General features: G+C 47.2%; 1 protein-coding gene across 2 annotated transcripts in view; it reads right to left on the bottom strand.

Annotated features, from left to right (window-relative positions):
* LOC137426700 (cytochrome P450 3A9) overlaps positions 1-27,284 on the bottom strand; it is a 179,243-nt gene that overhangs the window by 4,990 nt on the left and 146,969 nt on the right. For both annotated transcript variants that reach the window (XM_068115491.2, XM_078779119.1), the window contains exons 11-13: positions 21,494-21,654; positions 19,041-19,267; positions 18,765-18,927 (exon numbers count right to left, since the gene is read on the bottom strand). In XM_068115491.2, coding sequence (XP_067971592.2) covers positions 18,765-18,927; positions 19,041-19,267; positions 21,494-21,654 — 551 coding nt within the window. The remainder of the gene's footprint in view (positions 1-18,764; positions 18,928-19,040; positions 19,268-21,493; positions 21,655-27,284) is intronic.

Below are 27,284 nucleotides of genomic sequence, written 5' to 3'. Positions count from 1 at the left end.
ATCCTCTTTCCAACTTCATCATCCCACCACCATGTTTCCGAGTGCCTCGGTGGTCCTTTTGTCCATCCACATACCTCACCAACGGCTCCCAACAGACTATCTTTCATTGACATCCAACCACTTTCAAGCTCAACCACACCATCCACTACCATACTCAGCCTCTCTTTTAATGCCTCCCTCACAGTCACCTCTTTCAACCTCCACACCTGCATTCTCGGTTGGTACTTCACCTGCCGAGCTCTCCTCGCACCTTTCACCCTTATGTCGCAGACAACCAAGTGTGGCTGTGAAACAGCCTCCTCCCCCGGATCACCTTTGTGTCCCGGGAGGTGTCCCATATCTTGCCTATGCACAATCAGGTAGTCAATGGTTGTCGTCGACCCATTTGACGTGTATGTAACAAGCTTCTTATAGTCTTTCTGGAACTGAGTATTACAAATGAACAAACCAGCTCCATCAGCAAACTCCAAAATCCTTTCACCTTCTTCATTCCTCACACCATATCTGTAACACCCATTAACTCCCTCAAAACTGTCTATACGCCTTCCCACATGCCCATTTATGTCTCCCCCTACCACAACAACTTCCTCATCTTTCACGTTTTCCATCAGCTTCTCCATTGCACACCAGAACTTGTCCTTCTCTTCATCGCTCCAACCAACCTGCGGAGCATATCCGGAGATGACGTTCACCAAGAGCTTTCCAATCATCATTTTCGCCATCATCAACCTTTCACTCACTCCAGTCACACTCATCACACTGTCTACAAACCCCTCAGAAAACAGGACACCAACGCCATGCACGCCTTCCGGGCACCCTTACCACACAAACTTGTATTTCTGTTCCTGCCTATCCTTCACCATTCGCACACCACTTCCCTTTCATCTCATCTTCTGCACACAACATATGTCCACTCTTCTTCTGACCAATACTTCCACCACTTCTCCTGATCTCCCTGTCATTGTCCCTACATTCCATGTCCCAAACCTCAGAAACCGATCTCCACGTCGGGCATCAAACGTTTCATCATCATAAATGGAGTGATTTCCACCCTTGCTTCGATTGTTTTTCCCACCTTGATTTTTGACGAGAGGGAGTGAGGTCCCCCACGGGGTACTTCGGGCTGTACCCTGCGCATATGTAATTGTAATTGTCATGGTTCCCTTTTTGAGGCAATGTTTTATGGCTGGATGCCCTTCCTGACGCCAACTCTTTTAGTCACCTCTTACGACAGCAGGAATACGGTGTACCTATTCTAAACCGGGGTACACACCGCATCGCAATGCCTCTCTATAACCAATCAGCTGGTACTCATTTTGCCAACCTCGGAGGGATGACAGGCTGAGTCAACACACCTGGTGTTAATTCAACAGCATGGCAGGGGCTCAAACTCAGGACCGTAAGATCTCAAGCCAGCTACCTCAAGCATTAGGCCAACACAAGGCTATATGCCTCAGTGATTCGGGGATTCACCTTCTGAGGATGTATTGAATGTGACTGACTGCCTGTGTTGGCTTCCCCATTTGTGCACGTCCTCTGGACCTTCATCATTCCAACAGGGCTCATCACCGACCTTTCACCCATTTATGACCTCTGGGTTTAATGTGTGAACTGCTTGATTAAACTGAGTTACCACGTCGAGAGTCGTGAGCTATTGCATAGCTGCATTGCTGTATGTAACATTCGTACCTATTTAATTTAGGGATTCTTAGCAAAGTCATTTATTGCTGCATTTGATTCATATTATTGTGCTTATGGTAGACATTAGGGATTATTAAATATGTCTTATAACATCACCCTTCTGTCTCCTGTCGTATGTTGGTTTCACCTTCAAAACAACACTAAGGGCACATCAGTGTCTTTTTAAGCAGCAAAGCCACTAAAATATTTGGCTATGTCCTTCCTTCCATCCTTCCACCCGTATGTCAAAAATAAAGAACAACCACCTTCCAAACCCACCGTGTTTAATTCTAGAGGATTCTAAAGTGTAATTCTCAAGGGTTTAGTTCGTTTCTTATGGGCTTTGCTTATTTAACATTGAAAATGCCAAACTGAACTGCTTCCCTCGGACATGGGTGCGATTTTGCATTTTCTGCTATAATAATAATAATAATAATAATTCATTTATTTTGTATAGCGCTTTTCATGAAGCCCAAAGGCGCTTTGACAGAGTGCAAAACATAATGCATAACAAAACATGAAAACAACAATTGCAAAAAGACAAGAATCAATAGGGAAATATTTAAAGCAAAAGGAGGGAGAAGGAGAAGTGCTAGTCAGGGGTTAAATGCTGTGGGTTGAATGTTGAATGCAGTGTTGAACAGGTGGGTCTTTAGTGATGCTTTGAATGTGGTGAGTGAGGAGGAGTCTCTGATGGTGTGAGGTAGTGAGTTCCAGAGGGTGGAAGCAGCGATGGAGAAGGCCCTGTCCCCCCAGGATCTGAATTTGGTCCGGATGGAGGGGGTCAGGAGGTTGGTACCAGCAGAGCGGAGGTTGCGGGTGGGAGTGTGTCTGGAGAGGAGGTCAGCCAGGTAGGATGGGGCCAGGTTATGGAGGGCTTTGTAGGTCAAGAGGAGGCTTTTGTACTGGATTCTCTGGGAGATGGGGAGCCAGTGAAGCTTGTAAAGGACAGGGGTGATGTGGTCACGGGTCCGGGAATGGGTGAGTAGACGGGCAGCGGAGTTCTGAATGTATTGGAGTTTATTGGCGATTGTTGAGGGTGAACCATAGAGGAGGCTATTGCAGTAGTCCAGACGGGAGGTGATGAAGGCGTGGATGAGGGTTTCTGCAGCCGTGGAGGAGAGGGATGAGCGGAGACGGGCGATGTTTTTCAGGTGAAAGAAGGCTGTCTTTGTGATCTGTTTAGTGTATTTGTCGAAGGAGAGGGTTTGGTCAAAGATGACGCCAAGATTCCGGATGAGAGGGGAGGTGGATACTGGGATACCGTCGATGTTGAGGGCAAAGTTATGGGTGGATTTTGTGAGCGTTTTTGGGCCAATGATGATTATTTCAGATTTATCACAGTTAAGTTTGAGGAAGTTGATTTGAAGCCAGGATTTTATTTCAGAGATGCAGTTTGTCAGGATAGAGTGGGTGTCGGTGGAGACGGACTTGGTGGAGATGAAAAGCTGGATGTCATCGGCGAAGCAGTGGAATTGGAGACCATGACGGCGGATTAAGTGACCGAGGGGGGACAGGTAAAGGATGAAGAGGAGGGGGCCAAGAACTGAACCTTGGGGGACACCTTGGGGGAGGGGAGCAGTGGGGGATTTGCAGTTATTGATGGAGATGAACTGGCGTCTGTCAGAGAGGTATGATTTAAACCAAGAGAGGGCAGTGCCGGTAACGTTAAAGGTGGATTCAAGTCGGGTGAGGAGGATGGTGTGATCGATGGTGTCAAAGGCAGCGCTGAGGTCGAGGAGGACGAGAATGTTGAGGTTGCCAGCGTCAGAGGAGAGGAGAAGGTCGTTGGTGATTTTGAGGAGAGCAGTTTCAGTACTGTGGTTGGAGCGGAATCCGGATTGGAATGTTTCATACAGGTTATTGGCAGAGAGGTGATGTTTGAGTTGAGCGGCTACAGCGCGTTCCAAAACTTTTGACAGAAAGGGTAGGTTGGAGATGGGTCTGAAGTTATTTAGGGTGTCAGGGTTTAGACCAGGTTTTTTTAGAATGGGGGTAACAGCAGCAATTTTGAGGGATGGTGGGACGATGCCTGTAGACAGGGAGGAGTTTATTGTTGCAATGATAAGTGGAGAGAGAGCAGGGAGGGAGGCCTTGACAAAGCTGGAGGGGATGGGGTCAAGAGTGCAGGTGGCAGTTTTCATTCCTCTGAGGAGTTCAGAGAGGTCAGTAGGGGAGACCGGGGAGAATTGAGACAGGGAAAGGCAGGATAAGGGGGGGCAGGTGGTTGAAGGGGGAGCGGGTGCGGCGGTGGTCAAGCTGTTGTAGATGTTGTCAATTTTGCGTTGGAAGAAAGAAAGGAAGGAGATGCAGTTGTCTACTGTGAATGACTGGGTGGTGGTGTCCAGGGGGCGGAGGAGTTTGTTTATTGTCGAGAAGAGTGCTTTTGGGTTTCCGGAGCCAGAGTGGATAATTTGAGAGTAGTAGGCGGAGCGGGCGTGGGAGAGGGCATCTTTGTAGTGTTGTAGGTGGTCCTTGTAGGCTTGGGAGTGAACTGTGAGACCTGTTTTATTGCGGAGTCTTTCAAGTTGGCGAGCACGAGTTTTCATCAGGCGGAGTTCAGGGGTAAACCAGGGAGCAGAATGGGTGAAAGAAACTGTTTTGGTTTTTACAGGCGCAAGCTGGTCAAGGCAGGAGGAGAGAGTGTGGTTGTAGTAGTCAGTGAGGTCGGAAGGGGTGTGGAGGTCAATGAAGGGAGAAGTGGACATTTTTTCAGAGAGGGTGGATGAGAATGTGGTAGGTGAAAGAGCGTTTAGCTTACGGAAGTTGATAGTGCGATAATGTCTTGGTGTTGGGGTGGGGATGTTGATGGTCATAGTGATGGCTAAGTGGTCAGAGAGGGTGAGGTCAGAGCCAGAGCTATGACACCCTCTGGATTACCGGTGCCCTCGCTGAGGTGCCCTGAAGTCGACACTTAACACTACCGACAGCAGACCGTTTTTAGATTTAAATAAAATATTGCGGACACAGCCCAGATTGTAGCAAATGGTGGGTGTGCATTGGCCACTCATGTCATGAAAAAATAAAGGTGGGGGGCGGGCGGCGGGGGGTCAGAGTTTGGATTTTTGAAGAGGTTTTTTTTAAGTCTTAAGGCATTTGATTGATTAATACAGTGCACTTTGGAAAGTATTCACACCCCTTGACTTTTCACATTTTGTTGTGTTACAGCCTGAATTTTAAAGTGGATTAATTTGAGATTTTTTGTCACTGATCTACACATAATACACGATAATGTTAAAGTGGAATTTTTTGTCGAACCTTTTACAAAATAATTAAAAATGAAATACAGATTTATCTAATTTACATAAGTAATCAACCCCCTGAGTCAATACTTTGTTGAAGCACCTTTGGCAGCGATTACAGCTTTGTTCTTGGGTACGTCTGTATCAGCTTTGCACATCTGGATTTGGGGAGTTTCTACCATTCTTCCTTACAGATTTGCTCAAGCTCTGTCACATTGGATGGGGAGCGGAGTTGTGTTGTGTTGTAGTGTATATACCATTCCAGACTTTTGTAGATGATGTGCTTTTACACAAATTACAAGGACATTCGTAAACAATGGACAAATGCTCAGTATATGGGATTTGAAATTGAGATACCTCCATCATGAGGCAGGAGTTCAGATCGGAATGATAACCATGCCAACCTGCATTGTTTAATATATTGTTGCGGGTTTGAGTTTGTACAATAAAGGTTAATTTTCCCCCTCATAGTTTAGCCACACAACAACATGTAGCCTCGCGATAGTTCAGTTATTTCTTAGTATGTGTGAGCATAGTCCTTTTCCTGTGTTAGTTTTGCGTTGAGTAGAATAATGAGAGTAGGTCCTTCATTGCCTTATGCCGCCTCCATTGCCTTATGCAGCCTCCATTGCCTTATGCCGCCTCCATTGCCATATGCCGCCTCCATTGCCTTATGCCGCCTCCATTGCCTTATGCTGCCTTTGGCTTTTTGGCGCGAATTAACACGAGGCAGGCCTGGCAAATCAAGGAAAGACCGAATGAGGGCGGCGGGGAAGCTTACGGTAAGTGCGAGCCGCCAATCAGGGCTCAAAGGGAGTGGCTGTGGCACTGCATCACAAGGTGTGGTTGGAACATTCGAGAAGGCTAAGGGCGTGGCAATAAAACCCGTTGCGCGAAGCCCCCACCAGCAGTTATGCGAGAGGGGAGCCGCACTAAGTTCTGCGAGAGGGGAGCTGCACTAAGTTCTGTGAGAGTCAGTTATGAGCTCGGGGTGTGCAGTTCTGCGAAGGGAGGCACTTGACTAAGTTCTGTGAGAGTTGAGTGTTGTACAAGAGAAAAGACGCATGTGAACCCAGTTATAAGCGCTCTTACCAAATAGGACGCTTGGTTGAGCTTGAGGCCGAGCCTCTATTGGGTTACACGAGTGATAGCGTGCTGGTAACTCAACGCGCTGTGGAAAACCGCCTGCCTGTTGACCTTTGTTCGAGAGACGCGCTACAGAGATCCCTTCCACCGCTTGCTTGCCATCTTCGCGGGACGTGCTGTGACCGTGGAGAGCCACGCCGGGCGAAGCCGTTCCTGGACGACCAAGGCAGCACGTGAACACCATCCTACCTGCATTTCCCCTTTGTGAGTGTGATCGGGCCTGTGTCTTGGGTTAATATAAGACTGCTTAAGACTGCTCTGTGTCGCTCTTCTTATACCGAATCATTGTACATATAAGTGTAAATAATAATTAAATCGTGTTCTTCCTTTATTCGACCATCTCGTGTTTTCCATCATTGACTAAGCGTGGTACAAATAGAACCGCTCGAATCGGGTTCCAATACTAACGGTAACTGCACGGACCACGTGGTACGCAATCCGCTCGGTGTACTCAAATTACACGTGGCTCGTGCGAGGCTTGATTTCCCCGCTTCCGCGGCAGCGCAGGTATTTAGGTACGTGCGAGACTTGTCCCGAAACCCTACCTTGCGTTTGCCTGGGAGGGGCGTTTCAGGTCTCGGTTACGCCGGCCCAGAAAGAACAAGGGGCTTAATCTCCCCTTGGTAAGGGTAGGAAGGGTGGCGGAAAACCGTAACAATATTATTGGACAGATTCTGGTGCCCCTCAAGGTTCTGTCATCTCAGCCTCTATTATTTTCATAAGTTACCTCTCAGCGACTAACAATCCTGTCCATTCCTTTTCTGACAACTTCATTCCCCCAACAGTTAAAAATCCCATCTCCTCTCAGTTCGTTGCTGCCGATCGACTCACAAATGTTGCGTCCATCTCAATCAGTCGTGATCTCAATTTCATCCACCATTAGGGCTCTGACAACCTTACCCTCTTCAATTATTTCAAGACTCAAATCTTCCTTATTAGGTAGAGAGCCAGTGGCCAAAATCTTACCTCCGTTTACTTTGCTTGCTGAGAAATGTTTGACTATTTTTATGGTAGCATGCGGCCCTTTGGTGGTCATCATCTGGGTGGCAGTACAAAAATGCAGGCGATCGCCCCACAATGCATCGCTGCACATGCGCAGAAACTCTTTGTGACAATGGTCATGGGGCATAATATTGTTACAGATTTGGGAACCCCCCCACCCCCCCTTCACTTGTAAATATCCCCCTTTGTAATATAATCCCCTTTTATTAATTATTAAATATCGCACCCTAGGCCATCGCAACATGCAGCCAATCTTAGAATCATCTTGCGAATTATTTCCTATTCTATTGTTACAGACACGACTTTGATGTTAAAGATGGCCGAGCGGAATGGCCGTCGTGTCCGCACAAATTACCCGACTATACTCGACGTTGACGAAGTCGCGCGATGCTGGCTCAATAAGAAAAAGAAGACACCCGGCTGGATCACAATAACACAATACGACACCAGGGGTTCAGTTCTCAAGACCTCCGGAGGAGGTTATATTAAGGCGGAAGGTTAGATTACAACTACAAGAGGGACAGCATAGAAAGACAAGCACTTAGACACACTCTTATATTAACCCCAACAGACGACAGATAAACGGGACAAAAGGCTGACTCACACGGGGGTTGATGAAAAGGACAACGGGTATCGATGGCTCAAGGTGCACTCTTGGCTCAAGGCAGAATCGACTCGGTCCGGTCCAGAGATGCAGGGAGGTCACAGCGCTCGGAAGGCGACGTTCTTTCTCCAAGCTGAGGCGCATCTGACTCAGCGCTCGCAGGTGGCTTTCCTTCTCCAAGCTGGGTGCGCATCTGACTCAGCGCTCGCAGGTGGCTTTCCTTCTCCAAGCTGGGTGCGCATCTCTCGTCACATCCGGCGCGGGGCCGCGTATATCCGGCGGGGAGTGACACGCCCTCGGCTCGTTAGCTCCGCCTCGTGGAATCGGCACGTTGCTTCTCATTGGGTGCGTGCGGGGGGTTTACCAGGCTCCGCCCTTGACGAGGAGCTGACAAGGAGCCCCTTCGTGGTAACCCCGTGGAGCGCATGGTCTATGGCGCTAATCGAGCCGGTGTGAGGACGCATCCTCCCCCGCTCCGCCGCCATCTCCTCTGTTGTTGTTGTAATTGTTGGGGAAGAAGATGGAAGGAGGTATGGGAAAGGTCCTAAACTCACTACTGATGCCATATAATCACATTCTGGTGCAACGAAGAGTCATAATTAATGGAGACGAGGCCTTAACTGACATAGAATAAGAATAACTAGGAAGATGTCCGAAAGTTGTCTACGTGTGGTGCGGTGGACCTGGGCACGACATTTAATGGGGGAATAAGGGGAAGGTCGGCTCTACTGATTGTTATTTACATGCAATGGGACTAGGGAATGGGGGATTGGGGAAAGTTGGGGAGTATTGGAGAGAATATTTACAAGCGGATATGGAGGCCAAATTCCATATTCGCAACATTGCACCCTTCTCTACCCTCGGGGCGTCCCGACCCGATAAATTTTTACCTACTTTAGTGTGGCACGCAATGTAGTTCCCTCTACTATTAACTCTACCCTGAGTGCGACAGTTTTACAGATATTCACAAATGAGTAAATATGTCCCCCTGCGACGTTGCACCCTTCTCCTCACAGAAACACACCCACAGGATAACCGAATCCGGAAAGAATTCTCAAACTAAACATACAGCCGGTAGGGAGCATTATTTACAAGACTACGCTGCTATTTACACTACGATCCAGGACCTGTCTTTGGAGGAACACATGCAGATGTTATGCATAGAGAGAGCGCGCTTGCCAGCATCGATACACCAACCCACGAGTGCTCTGTGGCCGACGGCCTTTAATAACGTGCAGAGCACCCTTCCCGAGCATCAAAAGCACCACCCCACCACCAATCGGTGCAGTCACCATTGTTCATTGGAATAAAAATAAATTCGACAACCCCTAACCCTGCAGGTGTCTCTTGCTCTTCTTGTGGTGCACTTGGTGGTGTTAACTATTAGTGGTTCACCTGTATGGCATAGGTGCCACGTTGATCCATAGGTCCATCCCCGGGTGGTGCTTGGCCGCAAACGAACTGCGGTCCATTGTGGGTGGCCACAAACATTGCGGTCCATATGGTGTATCGATCCCGGCAGCAAACAGCGAAAGTGCAGGCCCACAACTGCGCAGCCAGCACCTCTCTCTCCTCTCTCTCTACCCCAAAGCCAGATCCTCGGAGGTGGGAGACAAAAGAAGCAGACAAGTGAGTAAGGTGGTAAGGGCGCAAAAGTGCACGCAATGTAAGGTGATGCACACTGGGGGCACATGGGAACCAGGTGAGACAGGTACGTTCCTATCGTACGCCCCCCCCCACCAGGTAACCTACATGGCCCCTCCCTTACCCCTTACTGCATCCACAAAACACAACACTACCCATAAACATCTACTTTACAAATCAACAAACATCCCTACTGTCTTCCCCGTTCCTCCCATATACCAAATTCGTCTTCTCTCCCTCCTAACCAATCAAATTTGCCATTTTCAACTCTCATCAAAATTTGCCATCTCCAACTCAACATCATAATTTGCCATCTCCAACTCATCATCAGTCCCTCCTAAGGAGGGAGAGATGGAATCACCCCAATGTCTCATCCACGTCGTGATGCGTCTCACCAACCCACACAGCAATTCATCTCCTGCAACAAACAAAGAAAACACAGGTGTGGAGTCATCATCATCACCACAGGTAAGTGGCTGCGTATGGTGCGACAGGTTCATCAATCCTAACTATTTCCTAAATGACTTTAACAACTTTACACTACCCGGGGTCTTTCTCCGGCCAAACCATTGGCCCTCTTACACTATGGGTTCTAAAAACCAATTCCCATTGGCCAAACTGTGGTGCTCTTCAATTTGGGGTCTCACTCCCCCGATTCATCTCCCGGTGCCCTCGCACAATTTCTGGGCTGTGGCGTGTACCTCTCCCAGTGGGTCTACCCACCTGCACACCTCCACCACTGCAGTTGCCTCCGAGCTTACCTGCTCCTTGCCCTAACCTAACTACCTGGGGAAGGCCCTCTGGCACTCTCCCCACTCCGTGCCCTCTCTGGCACTGGGCTGCCCGATCCACACCCGGGATCCTCAGGCACCCACTCACAACTACCGGCTCCCAGAGCCCACCTGCGGCCTCACCTGGCCGACATCCTCACAGTGGTGGAGTGCCCAACCAACTACACACACTAACAGGCTACACGCCCAGCCATTTCCACAACACTAATGCACCCATTCACAACACCATTCTGCAACCGCACCACAAATGCCAATATCCAACCACAATTTACCTGCACCCTCTACCTAACACTTACACTACCCGCCCCGGGTGCTCGTGAAAGGGGTCCACTCTTCCCCCATCCACACCTTCGCACCATGCACACCACTCCGTACCACTCACTCCAACTCTCTCCACGCACCTGTACCTGCACACCTGTGCTCTCACACCTGGTGCCACCTGCACCCTTCTCTCCCCAAGCGCATTCGCGCTGATCCACAACACTCATTACTCACACACTGCTCCACACACCTGTCCAGTTGCACACCTGTGCAATCACACCTGTTCCATTCTCACCTGTTCAATCCTCACACACACGGCATCATCTCAGCTAACTACTCCCCTCTGAAACTTGCGCTTCCCAGTCGTCCCTTTAAACTATTGCGCTCCCTCGTCATTATCATCCATACTAATCTACCTGCGTCCCCACTACAGGTATCAGTCACTAACTAAACTTAACGTCACCTAATGTCATCTTTCTAGATCCCTACAATATAACCTAACCCACCCGGGCTAGTTTTCACTGCCATACACCCCATAAACTATTGCTCCTTTGCCCCCACCTGTGAGGGATGGTGGATTTGCCATCCCACCACATCGGGGGTCTCTCACTACCAATTTTGCACATCAAATTTCAACAAATTAAAAATTTGCCAACCACTGCCCATCAGCTGCCAATTACTACTGCCAATCCCTTGCCAATCATCAAATTTTGTTTTTCTCTAATTTTGGGTCCAAAACACTAACCTCATCTCCCAGTCTACTCACTACTGCCTCTCGGTGCGCCAATCCCTGTCTAAAGCCCGGCTTCGTAAAGCCAAGCAATGGATGCTGGTTGTTTTGTGCCAGCGGCTGGATGCGTCCGGCACTCGGTGCAGGGACGGGGGCTTACCCGGGCCGAGATCCCACGCATCACCTCGGCGCGGAGCCATCCAATGCCCCGATCTCGACCTGCCGGCACGTCTCACCAAAAAGTGGTCGCCATGACGACCCTTTCTATCGGGCTGCCAGCTCCGCCTAGTGGAGCCTGGACGCGGCCGTTCAAAGCGAGGCCCGGCACGCACCGAGGGCCCGATTCGGCTATAAGTCGTTCTAAACTCTACCCCGTCTAACGTCGATGCTTCACCTGGATTCTTACACCCCGCAGCCCGTTCCTTGCTCACACATCCAGCCGTTCCCATGCTACCTTTCCTTACACACCCAGGTACACCCATTCCACTCACAGCTTTGGTCACACACCTGACCACCGAACACTTTGGCACACATTCGTTGCTCGCACACCTCACCAATACACCGCTTCGCACCCCCTCCTCGGTCACCTCCTCTGTGACAATCACAGGTGTGCCCTCATTCGCACACCCAACCATGTGCCTCACCACCAACTCCAGCGTGCATTCCCACTCACGCTCTACCATTCCAGGTGTGCATCCTTCCATCCCAGGTGTACATCCTCGCTCACCTGTCACAACTAACTCACGCTCCATGTCACTCTCACTACTCTCACCACCATTCTTGACAGCGCACTCACCCTTACTCTTGACAGCGCACTCTTTCCCCATGCACCTGTCCATCACACACCTTTCTCGCGCACACTCTCCCGTTACACCCTCTGTAACACTCACCACAGGTGGACACTCTTCCTTACTTCTGACAGCGCACTCTTTCCTCATGCACCTGTCCGTCACACACCTTTCTCGCGCACACTCTCCCGTCACACCCTCTGTAACACTTACCACACCGCGCTTCCATGTGCTCCCTCGCACACGCGCTACGACCGACTCACTCTCGCCAGCACCCTCACTCCTTGGCGTGCACTTTTTCCTCACACACCCCAGAGTCGGACTTTCTCGCACACCTCCTTTTTCGCACACCAGACTTGTCACACACTTCACCAACGGCCTTTCACGAACACCCGGATCCAAACCAATCCCCAAGCTTCTTAAATCCCCTGGCGCATCATACGCACGACCATATTGGTCACCACTTACACCGGGTCCTCTTCCTCTTCGCTTCTCCTCCATCACCTGCGAATCCCTCATCCGGTTAATGAGCACATCATCACGATCCAAACACAGACTTTGGACCAATTCTTTCATCTCCTCTTTTATCTCTTTGTTATCCCCTCTCCGTCGCTTCTTAATTTCGCTCACCCCTTCTTCCACTTCTTCTAATTTGTGCCTCACCTCTTTTATTCCCCGGTATGTCTCCTCAAGCTCGTCCTCCAAGGCTACCTTGACCGTTTCCATGTGCGTCCTCACCTGCCGGTCCTTCGTCTCCATTACCTCTATCACCTCGTCCAACCTCGTTGTCAGTCCCTCACGTACTATCTGACATTCCCTCTTTGTCGCTATTAAGTCGTTTTTTATGTCGTTTTGTGTCGCTTTTAAACCTCCTAATACTGCAGTGTTCCTTTGAACCTGCTCCGTTAGTCCTTTTTGTCCCTCCGTCAGCTGTTCCACCTCCTGCGTCAGGTCCTCTATGCCCCCTTGTAACTTTACAGTCCCCTTTCTCACCTCCTTTTCCATGTGCTCCTCACAGTGCCTCACCTCCTCGCGCACTCCTCCGACCTCCTCACTCACTCCTCTTCTGATCTCTTCTCCCATCACTTGCATCTCCTGCCCAGATGCCACCCTCATCTGCTCCATTTCCTCCCTGTGAGCATCCAGTTTGGTTTCTACCCCCATTCTGACCCCCTCTATCTGCTGCTCCATTTGTTTAACTTCCCTTTCCGCTTGGTCCCTCATGTCCCTCAATTTGCCTTCCATACTGTTTTCTAACCCCTCTAACCCATTTTTCACTCCCTCTATCTGATTCTCCTGGGCAGCCATTCTATTTTCTACCCCCATTAACCCATTTTTCACTTCTTTTATCCCGTTGTCTAACCCCTCAAAATTATTGTCTAACTTCCCAATTTTCTTGTCTAACTCCTCAAAATTATTGTCTAACTTCCCAATTTTCTTGTCTAACTCCTCAAAATTATTGTCTAACTTCTCACCGGTACCCCTCGCTTCGTCCCTCATTACCCCCATTTGGTTTCCCATTACCCCCATTTGGCCCTCCAATCGCTCACCCTGAGCATCCATCCGGTTCCCCAATTGGTTACTCTGCAGTTTGAGGGACGCCTGCATTTGCGCCATAAATTGCTCCATGAGGACCTGCATCTGGGCCATCCCTCCCACTTGTGCAGCGGGTGCGGCCGCCGTAGCTATGTGCGAGGCGCCATTTCGCGCGTCTGCTACCCCCGCTGTTTCGCTCTCCTCACGTGTCTCAATTTGGTCCTGGACCGACCCTGCTTCACTCTCCCCTACCGGACCCCAGCCGTCTTGATCCGCCATAGCGCGACTTGCAAAATTCGAGTTTCGTAAAACAAAACAAATTTCGGCCGCTCCAAATTTTGACCAAATTTTTTTTTTTTCCTCTATTCGTTTTTTTTTCAAAATTTGGTCGGGCCTCGAATCTCACTCCCGACACCAATTGTTACAGACACGACTTTGATGTTAAAGATGGCCGAGCGGAATGGCCGTCGTGTCCGCACAAATTACCCGACTATACTCGACGTTGACGAAGTCGCGCGATGCTGGCTCAATAAGAAAAAGAAGACACCCGGCTGGATCACAATAACACAATACGACACCAGGGGTTCAGTTCTCAAGACCTCCGGAGGAGGTTATATTAAGGCGGAAGGTTAGATTACAACTACAAGAGGGACAGCATAGAAAGACAAGCACTTAGACACACTCTTATATTAACCCCAACAGACGACAGATAAACGGGACAAAAGGCTGACTCACACGGGGGTTGATGAAAAGGACAACGGGTATCGATGGCTCAAGGTGCACTCTTGGCTCAAGGCAGAATCGACTCGGTCCGGTCCAGAGATGCAGGGAGGTCACAGCGCTCGGAAGGCGACGTTCTTTCTCCAAGCTGAGGCGCATCTGACTCAGCGCTCGCAGGTGGCTTTCCTTCTCCAAGCTGGGTGCGCATCTGACTCAGCGCTCGCAGGTGGCTTTCCTTCTCCAAGCTGGGTGCGCATCTCTCGTCACATCCGGCGCGGGGCCGCGTATATCCGGCGGGGAGTGACACGCCCTCGGCTCGTTAGCTCCGCCTCGTGGAATCGGCACGTTGCTTCTCATTGGGTGCGTGCGGGGGGTTTACCAGGCTCCGCCCTTGACGAGGAGCTGACAAGGAGCCCCTTCGTGGTAACCCCGTGGAGCGCATGGTCTATGGCGCTAATCGAGCCGGTGTGAGGACGCATCCTCCCCCGCTCCGCCGCCATCTCCTCTGTTGTTGTTGTAATTGTTGGGGAAGAAGATGGAAGGAGGTATGGGAAAGGTCCTAAACTCACTACTGATGCCATATAATCACATTCTGGTGCAACGAAGAGTCATAATTAATGGAGACGAGGCCTTAACTGACATAGAATAAGAATAACTAGGAAGATGTCCGAAAGTTGTCTACGTGTGGTGCGGTGGACCTGGGCACGACATTTAATGGGGGAATAAGGGGAAGGTCGGCTCTACTGATTGTTATTTACATGCAATGGGACTAGGGAATGGGGGATTGGGGAAAGTTGGGGAGTATTGGAGAGAATATTTACAAGCGGATATGGAGGCCAAATTCCATATTCGCAACACTATGTTTAATTAAGGCTCTGTATCCACTAGATTGACACCACGTTGCATTAACAAATAAGGATAGCTCCCCTTCAATAATGCCGTACCCCAGCAAACTCTCTCTCTCTGCAAAGCAGCTCGACAAGCGTGGGGTGCGCGCCCTCTCAACTGGCCTTGGTTTGGAAGCTGCGTTCGCCGCCATTTTGAACATGTGCTCCGTGCTCTGTATTGGACAAGAAGGCGGGGTCGCCGAGAGGAGGCGTGACCGTGGCTCGCCACAAGGGCAGAGCTGTTCAGCTCCGTTACCAAATAAGGCTACAAACAGAGCATGTGGGCGGAACCCAAACGGCCGAGGGCGTGTCACGACCCCACTTAGTATATGCGTTCGAGGATCGCGCATGAGGAGATGGGAGAGAAGGTTTGAGACCAGCAGAGGTGACGAGCGCGCAGCAGAAAGATCGTACCTTACCTGCGAGGGGAAATCCCAGTATTATCCCCAGAGAGAGAGAGAGTCGTGGCGTCGACGCAACCACGTTGGTCCCAGCGGTTGGCGGGTTCGCTCCAAACCAACGGCGCGAGGTCGGAATGGAACCTCGACGGCTGAACGAGCCGAACCGGCCACCTTTGCCAGCTGAACGGACCTTCTCCTGCGATTCCTGTCATCATCCCCGTGTGAGTCTGTCTTTGTTCTGTCCTGGGTATAAGTAAGACTGTATAGATAAGGCTGCCCTGTGTTCTTTTTACATCCTTCTATCTTTGTACAGCTTTGATCTTTCTTTTCCTCTGGTGGTTGTTATAATAAATGTGTGCTCTTTCTCCAAGCTTTGGTTTCGTCTCCATCCAGTTGCTTTAGTCTTTTCTTTCCATTGGTCTACGAGGCACGATTAAAACCGCTATAATCGGGTTAGTCATTGTTAACAGCCTGGGTCGTGACTCGCTTCGCTCGGCGTGTCCATTACCGTCGCGACTCGGGCGGGGCTGTCTCCTCGCTGGTTGGGAGGTCTTTCTTTTGGGCCTCTGGCCCGATTACCCTGGTCGTGGCTGACCACCAGTGATGTCACAGACCCCCAGGATCGGCGACGGCCAGTCTAACTGACAAGGGATTAACCCCCCTTGCTAACGGGAGAGCCGTCGTCCCAGATCTGTAACAATATATTGCGTGTGTGAATTAATGAATGATATGCCGGCCTATATGGGGTCAAACGTATTGTGCAAATGTGTCTTTGAGATCGTTTTTCAATGCCATGACTTATCATCAATAGTGTTAACTACTATGGCTCGCCGAGGTTTGTATCTGCATCGAATGTGTTGTATGAATTGTGCTACAAGTATAGTGCAGGCCACATGGATGGAGTGATATAGAATGCAGCTTTGAATTGCTGAAAAAAAGAAAAGAAAAAAGGAATGATGCTGAATGATGCAACCTGCAGTCCTGTGCTGCATACGAAAGAAGAAGCTCTTGTTTGAAAAAACAAATCTTGACACGATCCCCACCCCCTAAAAAAATCTGACGCATAATAGGCCTATATTAATTAAAGAAAGAAAAGTTACCACATTCAATGCGAGAAACAATATCGCTAATTTCAGAACCTCTAACCCAAATGAGGAGTTGTGGGCTACTCGAAATCAACTTCTTGTTCAGCCTCTGGGGAGTCATGGAAATACAACAACGATCCCTCCCCATCAGCATCAACGTAGGACGAGAGTGATCCGCCATTGGCATTGATCGACTCAGCTGGCAGCGAAGAATTGTGAAAATTCACGAGTTCTTCATCAAGTTGACCCATATATTTGCGCTATTTTCTTATTGCCTTGACGTTGATAAGGACTACATTTAACGCGGTGGTTTCTCTACGCGACTCCAATCATTCCACGGGAATAGTTCAGTATTCCAGTGCTTCCAAGACGGAATTTTCGTGTCACTTCCATCTGTCTAGAGCAACGAAGTTGTGGGTAGGTCGCCCGTCATTGGGCCGTCGCACTCCACTTATAATAATAATAATAATGCATTTATTTTATATAGCGCTTTTCAGGAAGCCCAAAGACGCTTTGACAGAGTGCAAAACATAATGCATAGCATAACATGAAGACAATTGCAAAAAAAGAAGAATCAATAGGGAAATATTCAAAGCACAAAGGAGGGAGAAGGAGAGGAGATAGTCAGGGGTTAGATGCTGTGGGTTAAATGTTGAATGCAGTGTTGAACAGGTGGGTCTTGAGTGATGTTTTGAATGTGGTGAGTGAGGAGGAGTCTCTGATGGTGTGAGGTAGCGAGTTCCAGAGGGTGGGAGCAGCGATGGAGAAGGCCCTGTCCCCCCAGGATCTAAATTTGGTCCGGATGGGGGGGGGGGGGGGGGGGGTCAGGAGGTTGGTACCAGCAGAGCGGAGGCTGCGGGTGGGAGTGTGTCTGGAGAGGAGGTCAGCCAGGTAGGATGGGGCCAGGTTATGGAGGGCTTTGTAGGTCAAGAGGAGGATTTTGTACTGGATTCTCTGGGAGATGGGGAGCCAGTGAAGCTTGGAAAGGACGGGGGTGATGTGGTCACGGGTCCGGGAATGGGTGAGTAGACGGGCAGCGGAGTTCTGAATGTATTGGAGTTTATTGGTGATTGTTGAGGGTGAACCATAAAGGAGGCTATTGCAGTAGTCCAGACGGGAAGTGATGAAGGCGTGGATGAGGGTTTCTGCAGCCACGGAGGAGAGGGATGGACGGAGACGGGCGATGTTTTTCAGGTGAAAGACTTATCCACTGCATCTGCTTGCTGGTATTAACAGGAAATGAGAGGAACGCTACACCTCTCATCCACAGATATTTCTCATATTTTTGTGAGTTTCATTTACATCCATGAACACAATTGCCTTGACCAAATGAAATTGCTCACAGTTTCACTCATTCATTTGAATGCTGAAAATTGTGATACAAATGAGGATTTCACCCTCTTTCGGCACCCCTTTCATTTTTTTTTGTCATTTCATTTATTATTATTATTTTTTTCATTTCAATTTTTCATTTTTTCATTTCGCGACGGCAAAAATTTCACCCTTTCAAATGAGGATTTCACCTGAACGACGGATTTCGCCATCGGATTTCACCCTCGCGACGGCAACCTAAAAGTGCCCCATTAGGGAACCAGCAGTCACAGGCTGCATACGAAACAACAACTTATTTGTTGGTGTGCTGACAATTTTTCAATCAAGGATTTTGAAAGGCATGGATGTTGGGAAATCTCACAAAACATGTTGCAGGAAACACATACAGACTAGCTTCATGTTAAAATGGACCTGCCTAAATTCCCCCTCCCCCCTACTCCCCCCGCCTTCCCGTGCCTCCTCCTCCCTCCCCCCCCCCCACAGATCTTCCGATGTCCCTGCTCTCAAATGTTGTACTTGTGCGCTTCCCTCTCTCTCTCCCCATCTTGTCTCCCGCTCCCTTTACTGTACGTTTTGTCTGTCCGTTTGTTTGTTTTTGTGATTGATGTTAGCTCTTACACGAGCCTCAATCTTGAATCCAAAAAAATATATATATAATGGGAAACCCTACTCAGTGCACCCTCTCGGAGGACCAGTTTCATGTGTTTGTAAATACTCACATGAACTATCATCATTTTTCATCTTTCATTTTCATCGTGCCTGTGGCTTTTTCAATAATCCACAAATGTCAACTTGAATATCTTTTGATTTGCTTTATACATTTTCCAGTGTCATGCTGTTCTTATATTTGTATTCATTTATATTTCTGGAACAAAGCTTTGACTTCTCAAAACCTAAATATGCTACATAACCCACCTCAGTTTCCGGTGTAGTTCGAATATTGAACTCTCGCAGTAATGCCACCAAACCCATCTTCATGTGCATGAGAGCAAAGCGCATGCCAATGCAGTTCCGAGGCCCAGCTCCGAATGGTAGATAGGCGTACGGATTGCGGCCTTCCTTTGCTTCCTTTGTGAATCTTGGTTCCAGGAAGCAAGCAGACATTCCTCAGTTAGTGTGTCAACTTGCAACACCCTTCAAAATGCAGACCAATATATTACAATGCAGAAGCTTCAAGAAGCACAAACATACCGCTCTGGCCTGAATTCTTCAGGTTCTGGCCATACGCTGGGGTCCCGTTGAAGGGCAAAGAGCGGCACGCCGATGATCATTCCACGTGGCACATGTAGTCCACCGAGCTCTGTGGACTTCTTGCAAACACGATGGGCACGTGCAGCAATCGGAAACATCCTTAAGGTTTCGCTGATAACCATGTCCAGATATGGCAGTCCCATCACACCTTCGTAGGTCAACTCCGACTGCAAACACAGACATTCAACAAATTGGTAGCAAGAGCCAAATGTCTATTTCCTAAATTATTATTTCAACCATTCTTGTTCGATTATATCAGTTATATTAATTTAATATGGACAGGAAAATAATCCAACTTTCTTTGCCATTGGTTTAAGGCTCATGTGGAGTTTGTCTTTCTGAATAAATGGCTCTTGGTTCAACTCTTCTTGGTCAAATCACCCTGGTTCAAATCACATACAGTCACGTGAAAAAGTAAGTTCACCCCATGTAAAGTTTTGACTTTTTCAACATATTTCAACATACAGCTATTTGATCTTCATTTCAACAATATTGACAGATAAAGGTGATATAATATAACAAATATCATGAAACATTTACATTTTGTAGTCCATTGTATAATTTAAATAAACATAAATGCAAATTTTGCATGTGGAAAAAGTAAGTACACCCTTGGCGCTAATAGGTGGTATTGCCCCCTTTGGCAGAAACAACCTCAAGTAGGCGTTTCTTATAACTGTCTACCAGTCTCTGACATCGACTGGGAGAAATTTTTGCCCACTCCTCCATGCAGAATTATTTCAGCTGTGCGATGTTTGAGGGGTTTCTTGCATGCACAGCTCGTTTCAAATCCCCCACAACATCTCGATGGGATTTAGAGCCGGGCTTTGATTTGGCCATTCCAGAACCCTCCATTTCTTTCTTTTCAGCCATTCTTTGGTGGATTTACTGGTATGTTTAGGGTCATTGTCATGTTGCAAGGTCCACCTTCGGTTGAGCTTCAACTTTCCGACAGATGGCCTCACATTATCCTGAAGCACCCTCTGGTACAATGAAGAATTCATAGTGGATTATATGATGGTGAGCTGCCCAGGCCCTGATGCAGCAAAACTGCCCCAAACCATAATATTTCCACCACCATGCTTTACAGTTGGTATCAGGTTCTTGTGGTCAAATGCTGTCTTTGGTTTTCTCCAAACATGTCTTCTGGTACTGTGGCCAAATAGCTCTACCTTTGACTCATCTGTCCAGAGCACATTGTTCCAGAAGTGCTGGTCTTTGCCTAGGTGTTCATTGGCAAACTTTAGGCTTGCCCTGATGTTCTTTCTGGACAGCAACGGTTTTCTCCTGGCACACCTCCCATGTAGATCAAATTTGTGCAGCCTCTTTCTAATGGTAGACTCGTGCACTTTGACATCAACAGTGGCAAGAGCTACCTGTAGGTCCCGTGATGACATTCTGGGGTTCTTAGAGACTTCTTTCAGCATCTTGCGGTCTGCTCTCGGGCTGAACTTGCTGGGGCGGCCTGGCCTGAACAAGTTGGCAGTTGTTTGGAATCTTCTCCGCTTGTAGATGATCTTCCGGACAGTCGAATGATTTATTTCAAATTGTTTGGAGATCTTTTTAAATCCCTTCCCAGACTCGTAGGCATCTATAACCTTCTTTCTGAAGGCCTCAGAGAGCTCTTTTGATCGAGGCATGGTGAAGCCGCACACTTCAACAACAAAGAGCAAACCAAACTAAATGTCTGAGGTTTAAATAAGACAGGTTCCTCCAAGATCCTCTCTAACGATGTTCTAATCATTTGCACCTGAGCTGGTGCACCTGATTTTAATTTTAGGTATTTGAAGTAGTGATAAATGTAGGGGTGTACTTACTTTTTCCCCATGTGAAATTTGCATTTATGTTTATTTAAATTATACACTGGACTACAAAATGTAAATGTTTCATGATATTTGTTATATTATATCACCTTTATCTATCAATATTGTTGAAATGAAGATCAAATAGCTGTATGTTGAAATATGTTGAAAAAGTCAAAACTTTACATGGGGTGTACTTACTTTTTCACGCGACTGTATACCAGCTGTTTGTCCAATGAATACTACTGTCCTTGTAATTCATGTAAAAGTGCATTGATATCTACCAATGTCCTTGACCTGCATGTGATTTATGTGCAAGCTGATACTTGAACCTTTCGATAAATGCAAAAGAGTAATTAATGAATGACATGCAGAGCAAATGCCTTATAAAACGTCTTCGTAGTGTTACATGAACTACATGAAAATGATGAGACAACCGACAAACATGGTGTTCGAGATTTGAACCTGAGTTCCCAACAGACAGGGGTTCCGATGGTCAAATTATCAGGTCATCCAATCAAGTGGTGATAATGTAACCCAAAATTATGAAAACATTTTTTTATTGAAGATCGTGTGAAATTTGTGTGATACCTTATCTGGGAATGCCTTGTCGATCTCATTCTGTAACTTCCTCTGAATGTCAGGATGCACAGCCAAATTGTATGCCACGTAAGAGAGTGTATTCGCCGTCGTATCGGTGCCAGCGAGGATAAAAATCATTGCTTGTGCTTGTATCTCGTTGTCTGAGAGGCCTAAATGAAAGGTATTACACTTGGAGGTTGGCCAGAAAATGTCCACATTTTTTTCTTAAAACTACCAATTTTTTATTGCATCAAAACTTACACAGTTGTGAGAATAATGATGATGCATCACTGTGAGTTCCCTTTCACTTGCATTTTAATTTGAGTAATTCTAATCTGTGCATAAAAGGATCCCAGTTTTTCAGGCAGCAACACTTTATTCTAAAGTGTTTCTGCTGTCATGCAATAATCCAAATGGTTGGAAAGGGAATAATCCATTTACTTGGTGGGAAAGCTAATAATCGATTCACTTGGAACAAAAATTTGTTCGTTTAATCACAAGTATGCCTGTTTAAAAAGCCTGTTTCCGGGAATGAGGAAGAAGAAGTGGGATCTCACGGGACCTCTGACCTCTTGACCTCATATTCTAATCTGTTCACCTTTACATCATTATACATACTTGTCCCATGTTTGACTTAGATCCCTTCAGCCGTTCTTAAGTTATCATGGTATGGAAAACCTATTACAGACTCTGACCTTTGACCTCTTGATGCCGAAATCTAATCATTTCATATTTGCGTCATAATACATACTTGTACTAAGTTTGGTCAAAATCCCCTCACTGGGTCACAAGTTAGTTCGGTAACAGAATTTTTACCTAAAGGGACCTCTGAGCTTTGACCTCTTGACCCCATAATCTAATCAGTTCATCTTTACATCATTATACGTACCTGTAACAAGTTTGACTTTGATCCCTTCTGCCGTTCTTAAGTTATCACGGTAACAAAAACCTGTCACGAACGCACATACAGACAGACGAACAACCCAAAAACATAACACCTCCGGCGACTTCGTCGATGGAGGCCTACAATAAAAAAAGTACACAGAAGGAGCACACAAACAACAACAACCACAACACTTGTGTTATAAAAGATCCTTGGTCACATGTTTTACTTCATTTTACATCTTCATTGACACTCACAGATAGACATTCAATATGCTGCTGTCTTTTGATTGAACCCTTCAGCAAAGTGACGGAAGGCACGTCTAGTGTGGATAAAAGAAAACAGAGTGAAGTCGTATTATAGATTTTCTTTGCCTCTCATCTATGAGTGGACTTGCCAACATAAAACGAATCCTTAATCACAAACAGACACAGGAGGATGGAGAGACAGTGTGAGAGAAAAGAAGATTAATAAAATAAAGATGATCCCCTGTTGTGGAATCACTCTCAGATCTCTCGCAAGAAACGAGGCTTTATTGAACTATTTCTCACACCGTTCCCACAACACAAGAATACAGATTATTAGTTCCATAACAGGCAATCAAGGCATACATCTCTTTCTAGTTCCTTGCATGCAAGCAATTACGCACTTGTTAATCTCAGTAGTCTACGGCGCTAGGATACAGTATGCCACCCGATCGCGCACCGAATGGACACACTTTATGTGAGCTCTCTTCGCTCAGATTGAGACATTCCAACATATTTCACCACATCCCTTAGTGGGCTACTTGGATGGCACTCAGCATGGAAAACTTCAGGTGTCGACAGGTCTCATCGGTTGGGAGAATCACTGGGTGAGATGAACCCTAATAACTAACAATAATAACTGATAATAACTAATAATAATACCCTAATAACTAATAATCAAACAAGTGGAACATGTCTTTCAATCCTGACAAATCTCACACTCTTACGATGTCTCTCCGAAAAGACCGACTGGACAACCGTCCCATCTACTTTCTGAATAATCCTCCTCAAGAAGTTCTGTCACTCAAGATTTTGGGTCTCACTATCTGCCATGATCTTTCCTGGGAAAACCACATTTCAAATCTGGCCTCAAAAACCAGTCGCCGACTGGGCATCCTCCGTCGTGCGAAGTCCTTCCTTGGCACACCTGAGCTCCTCACCACATACAAGGCTTTCATCCGCAGCTCAATAGAATACTGCTCTCCCCTCTGGGCTGGTGCTCCTGCCTCACACCTAGCTCGGCTTCACGCTGTTGAAACCAAAGCTTTCAGAATCATTGGAATCTCCCGCGATGAAGCTAACTCCGAGGGCCTTTCACTCACTCACCGCAAGCAGGTTGGTGGTCTTTCTGTCTTCTACCGACTCCTCTCCGGTCTTGCCGCCCCCACCTCTCTCTGGGCTCTGTCCCCCCAATATTCCTACAGGTCGCACAAGATCTGCCAGCAACCCTCTTATGGTTAAACTGCCAAAATCTAGGCTCTCTGCTCACCTTCACTCCTTCATTCCTCTTTTCTGCCGCCTCTGGAACAAACTCCCTCACTCTCTTCAATCCCACTCCTCCCTCCGGGTCTTTAAAACAGCTGTTCACCACCATCTCTTATCTTCCCCCATCCAAAACCTTGATCTTTTCTACCCCTGCTAATTTCACCCCAGAATCACTTTTTTGAAATACCAACTTCCTTCCTGGAAGTCCTTGCAGTGTCCTTGTGTTTTATACTTCTCCCACCCCTCCCCCCCCCCCTTCCCACGCCTCCTCCACCCAAGCCCTCCCACAGATCTCCCGATGTCCCTGCTCTCAAATGTTGTGTTTGTGTGCTTCCCCTTCTCTCCCCATCTTGTCTACCGCTACCCTTATTATATGTTTTGTGTGTCTGTTTGATTTTTTGTGTGATAAATGTTAGCTCTTTCATGAGCCTCGATCCTGTATACAAAAAACAACAACCCTGTGCAACCAAGACGTTTGCAGGACTCACAGCAAACCAACTCTCTGGAGCATGATCTGGATTATCCCTGATCGCAGCACGTCCCAAATTGGACCAGCCAACTGTCTATCTACGTACGAGAAACGGCAGATTGAAGTATGTACAATCGTTTAGACGTTTTTGTTTTGTTGTTCTAAAAGACGCAGCGAAACAGTTGAACACCTTCCACACTTCTAAAGTACCGTGAAATGGGGTGAATAGGGACAGCAAGGTGAATAGGGACACAAACTGAAAAAAAGTTCGGAAACTTTTTTCGCTGAAAATTGATAACCACACTGATTTGTTGATATTTGGGTTGAGAGTGTTCTCTTGTTTTTTTTTAAAAGCAAGTTATAGTCCCTATTAACCCCAAATATGGGTTAAATAGGAATAAATAGGATTTTTATGGCCTTCCCTATTCACCCCGTTTTACGGGTGAATAGGGACAGTCACTAAAACAAAAAAAAATAATCAAAAAATAGGGACAGTTTGGAGAAACTTTTTACCCCATATTTTTTTTCATTGGCACCGTGGTTTATATTATGGGTGCATATTATGTGCATCCATCTGAGCTATCAATTTAGCAATAAGTTGGAAACTCAGGATTGTTTCTTGATTATTATTTTTTTGTATTAGTGACTGTCCCTACAACAACAACAACAACAACAACAACAGCTCTCTTTGTTGTTGTTGTTTGTCCCTATTCACCCATAAAACGGGGTGAATAGGGACAGCCATAAAAATCCTATTTATTCCTATTTAACCCATATATGGGGTTAATAGGGACTACAAGTTGCTTTTTAAAAAAAAAGAGAACACTCTCAACCCAAATATCAACAAATCAGTATGGCTATCAATTTTCAGCGAAAAAAGTTTCCGAACTTTTTTTCAGTTTGTGTCCCGATTCACCTTGCTGTCCCTATTCACCCCCATTTCATGTTAGGCGAGCATGAATATAGGATTTTCATGGCTACCGAGACCTTGATCTGCTACGGATGTGGAGCACACGGACACACTAAGCAGTATTGTCCAGACGCCAAGAAGACTTACGCTACAGCAGCTGGGTCGCCCCCCCCCCTGTGACTGATGCAGTGCCCCCCGTTAATGAGCCTGGTGGGGTACAGAGATCCACACCAGAAGACCAGGGTGTGGCAAATGGTGGCGGTGTTGCTGAGGTTAGTGCAGCAGCGGAGCACCCAGTCGATGTGGACAAGAGGCTGCAACCTCAAGACAATATGGTTTTTGAGGAAGTTTTGATGAAAGGCACCGAGGCTAAGAGGAACTTAAAACGTACCTTTTTGAGCGCCGAAATCGAAGACAAAGGTAGCAAAGTGATACTCGTACAAACAAGCAGTATCTCAGACTATCCTGATGATTCTCGGCAAGATGGGCAAGGTGGTGACGAAACAGAGGAGAGTAGGACTTCACCCCTTGCTCTTGTTGAAGAAAACCAAAGCACCAATATTGGTTGTGATGATGGGACCATTGTCCCTTGTGACAACGAGCAGTCCCAGGTCCTGAGTGACAATGGTTGTTGCTCACATCCGGTTGTAACGACCAAGGATGATGGTCTAAGCTCTAAGCAGACCTATATAATAGGCAACCGTGGTGGCACAGATGTGTCACTGGTGATGCAACAAGAAGATTGCAGTGTTGATGACACAGAAGGTGTGCCAGCACCTCACACACAACAAAGGAGTTTCAACGTTGATGTGGTTAGGGAGCTGGATGAGGAAGCTCAAAGCCTTGTGTCTGTGAATGATCAGGAAGAAGAACAGATGGAAGCAACAAAGGAAAACGTCATCAGTTTCCTAAACGAGACGTTTAGGCAACGCTACGTTGTGATCAAAGACCATTTTCCCGATGTGAAAACTTTCATCAGGGCTGCAAGGCCCCTCCTGCAAAGAAATGACCCAATGGAAATCTCGGAGGCCCAATTTCAGCGTCTTCGGAAAGCGGTCACAAAGGCGAATAAGGAATTGCAGGCGGAGGGTGGGTTACCTTTGTAAATGGCGATGCGAGAGATATGTATCGCATCCCTGAATATCAATGGGGGTTGTACACCCTTACGAAAAATTCAGACAATTCAGGCAATGGAGAGGGTGAAAGCCGACATGAGACTCATGCTACGAACACCCTGGTTGCTGAATGGGGTAAACTTTATCGAGGGCAGTGGTGGTTGAGTGGCTTTACCACACCCAAAGCTGGTGTTGCCATCGCCTTAAGTGATAGAATTCCTGCTCGGAAGATTGTCTTTAAGGAAATTTATAAGGGACATCTGATAGCGGTGGAATTCTATTGCAACACGCAAAGGATCATCATTGTGAACGTATATGCACCGAGTGAGCCCATGGAAAGAAGAGTGTTCTTTTCCACTCTGCATGACTTTGTAAAAAGACTGAATACAACCGCTTTCATCTGTATTGCTGGTGATTTCAATTGCACTATCAATCCTTCCGTAGACAGGACCGGTCATGAACCGCATCCGGCTTCTACGAATATTTTGGAGAACATCATCAAGAATCATCATTTGAAAGATGTTTGGAGGTTGCAACATCCAACTTCACGGTGCTATACGTGGTGCAGATGCCATGATGGGAGGATATCAATGGCAAGGCTAGACAGATTCTACGTGAATAAGCCAATGCTAAATGTGATGGCCACAACCCAGATACTCCCAACTGGTTTCACAGACCATTACCTGGTTTCAATGGGTTTTAATTTGCCTCTGGCCTCAGGTGGTAGTGCGTATTGGTCACTTAACACCCACCTGCTGAATGATATGAGATTCAAAGAGGCTTTTCGAGCCGTGTGGGAAAGAATTCGGTCCTCCAAATTTGAGCATGCTAACCTTCGACTGTGGTGGGACCTCGCAAAGGGTCAGGTCAAATCGTTCTGTCAACAATATAGTCTTTATGCTACTAAATTGC

The sequence above is a fragment of the Myxine glutinosa genome, chromosome 5 (assembly GCF_964187855.1).
Source record: "Myxine glutinosa chromosome 5, kmMyxGlut1.1, whole genome shotgun sequence".
Classification (NCBI taxonomy): domain Eukaryota; kingdom Metazoa; phylum Chordata; class Myxini; order Myxiniformes; family Myxinidae; genus Myxine; species Myxine glutinosa.
This window is presented reverse-complemented; position numbering and strand designations above follow the sequence as displayed.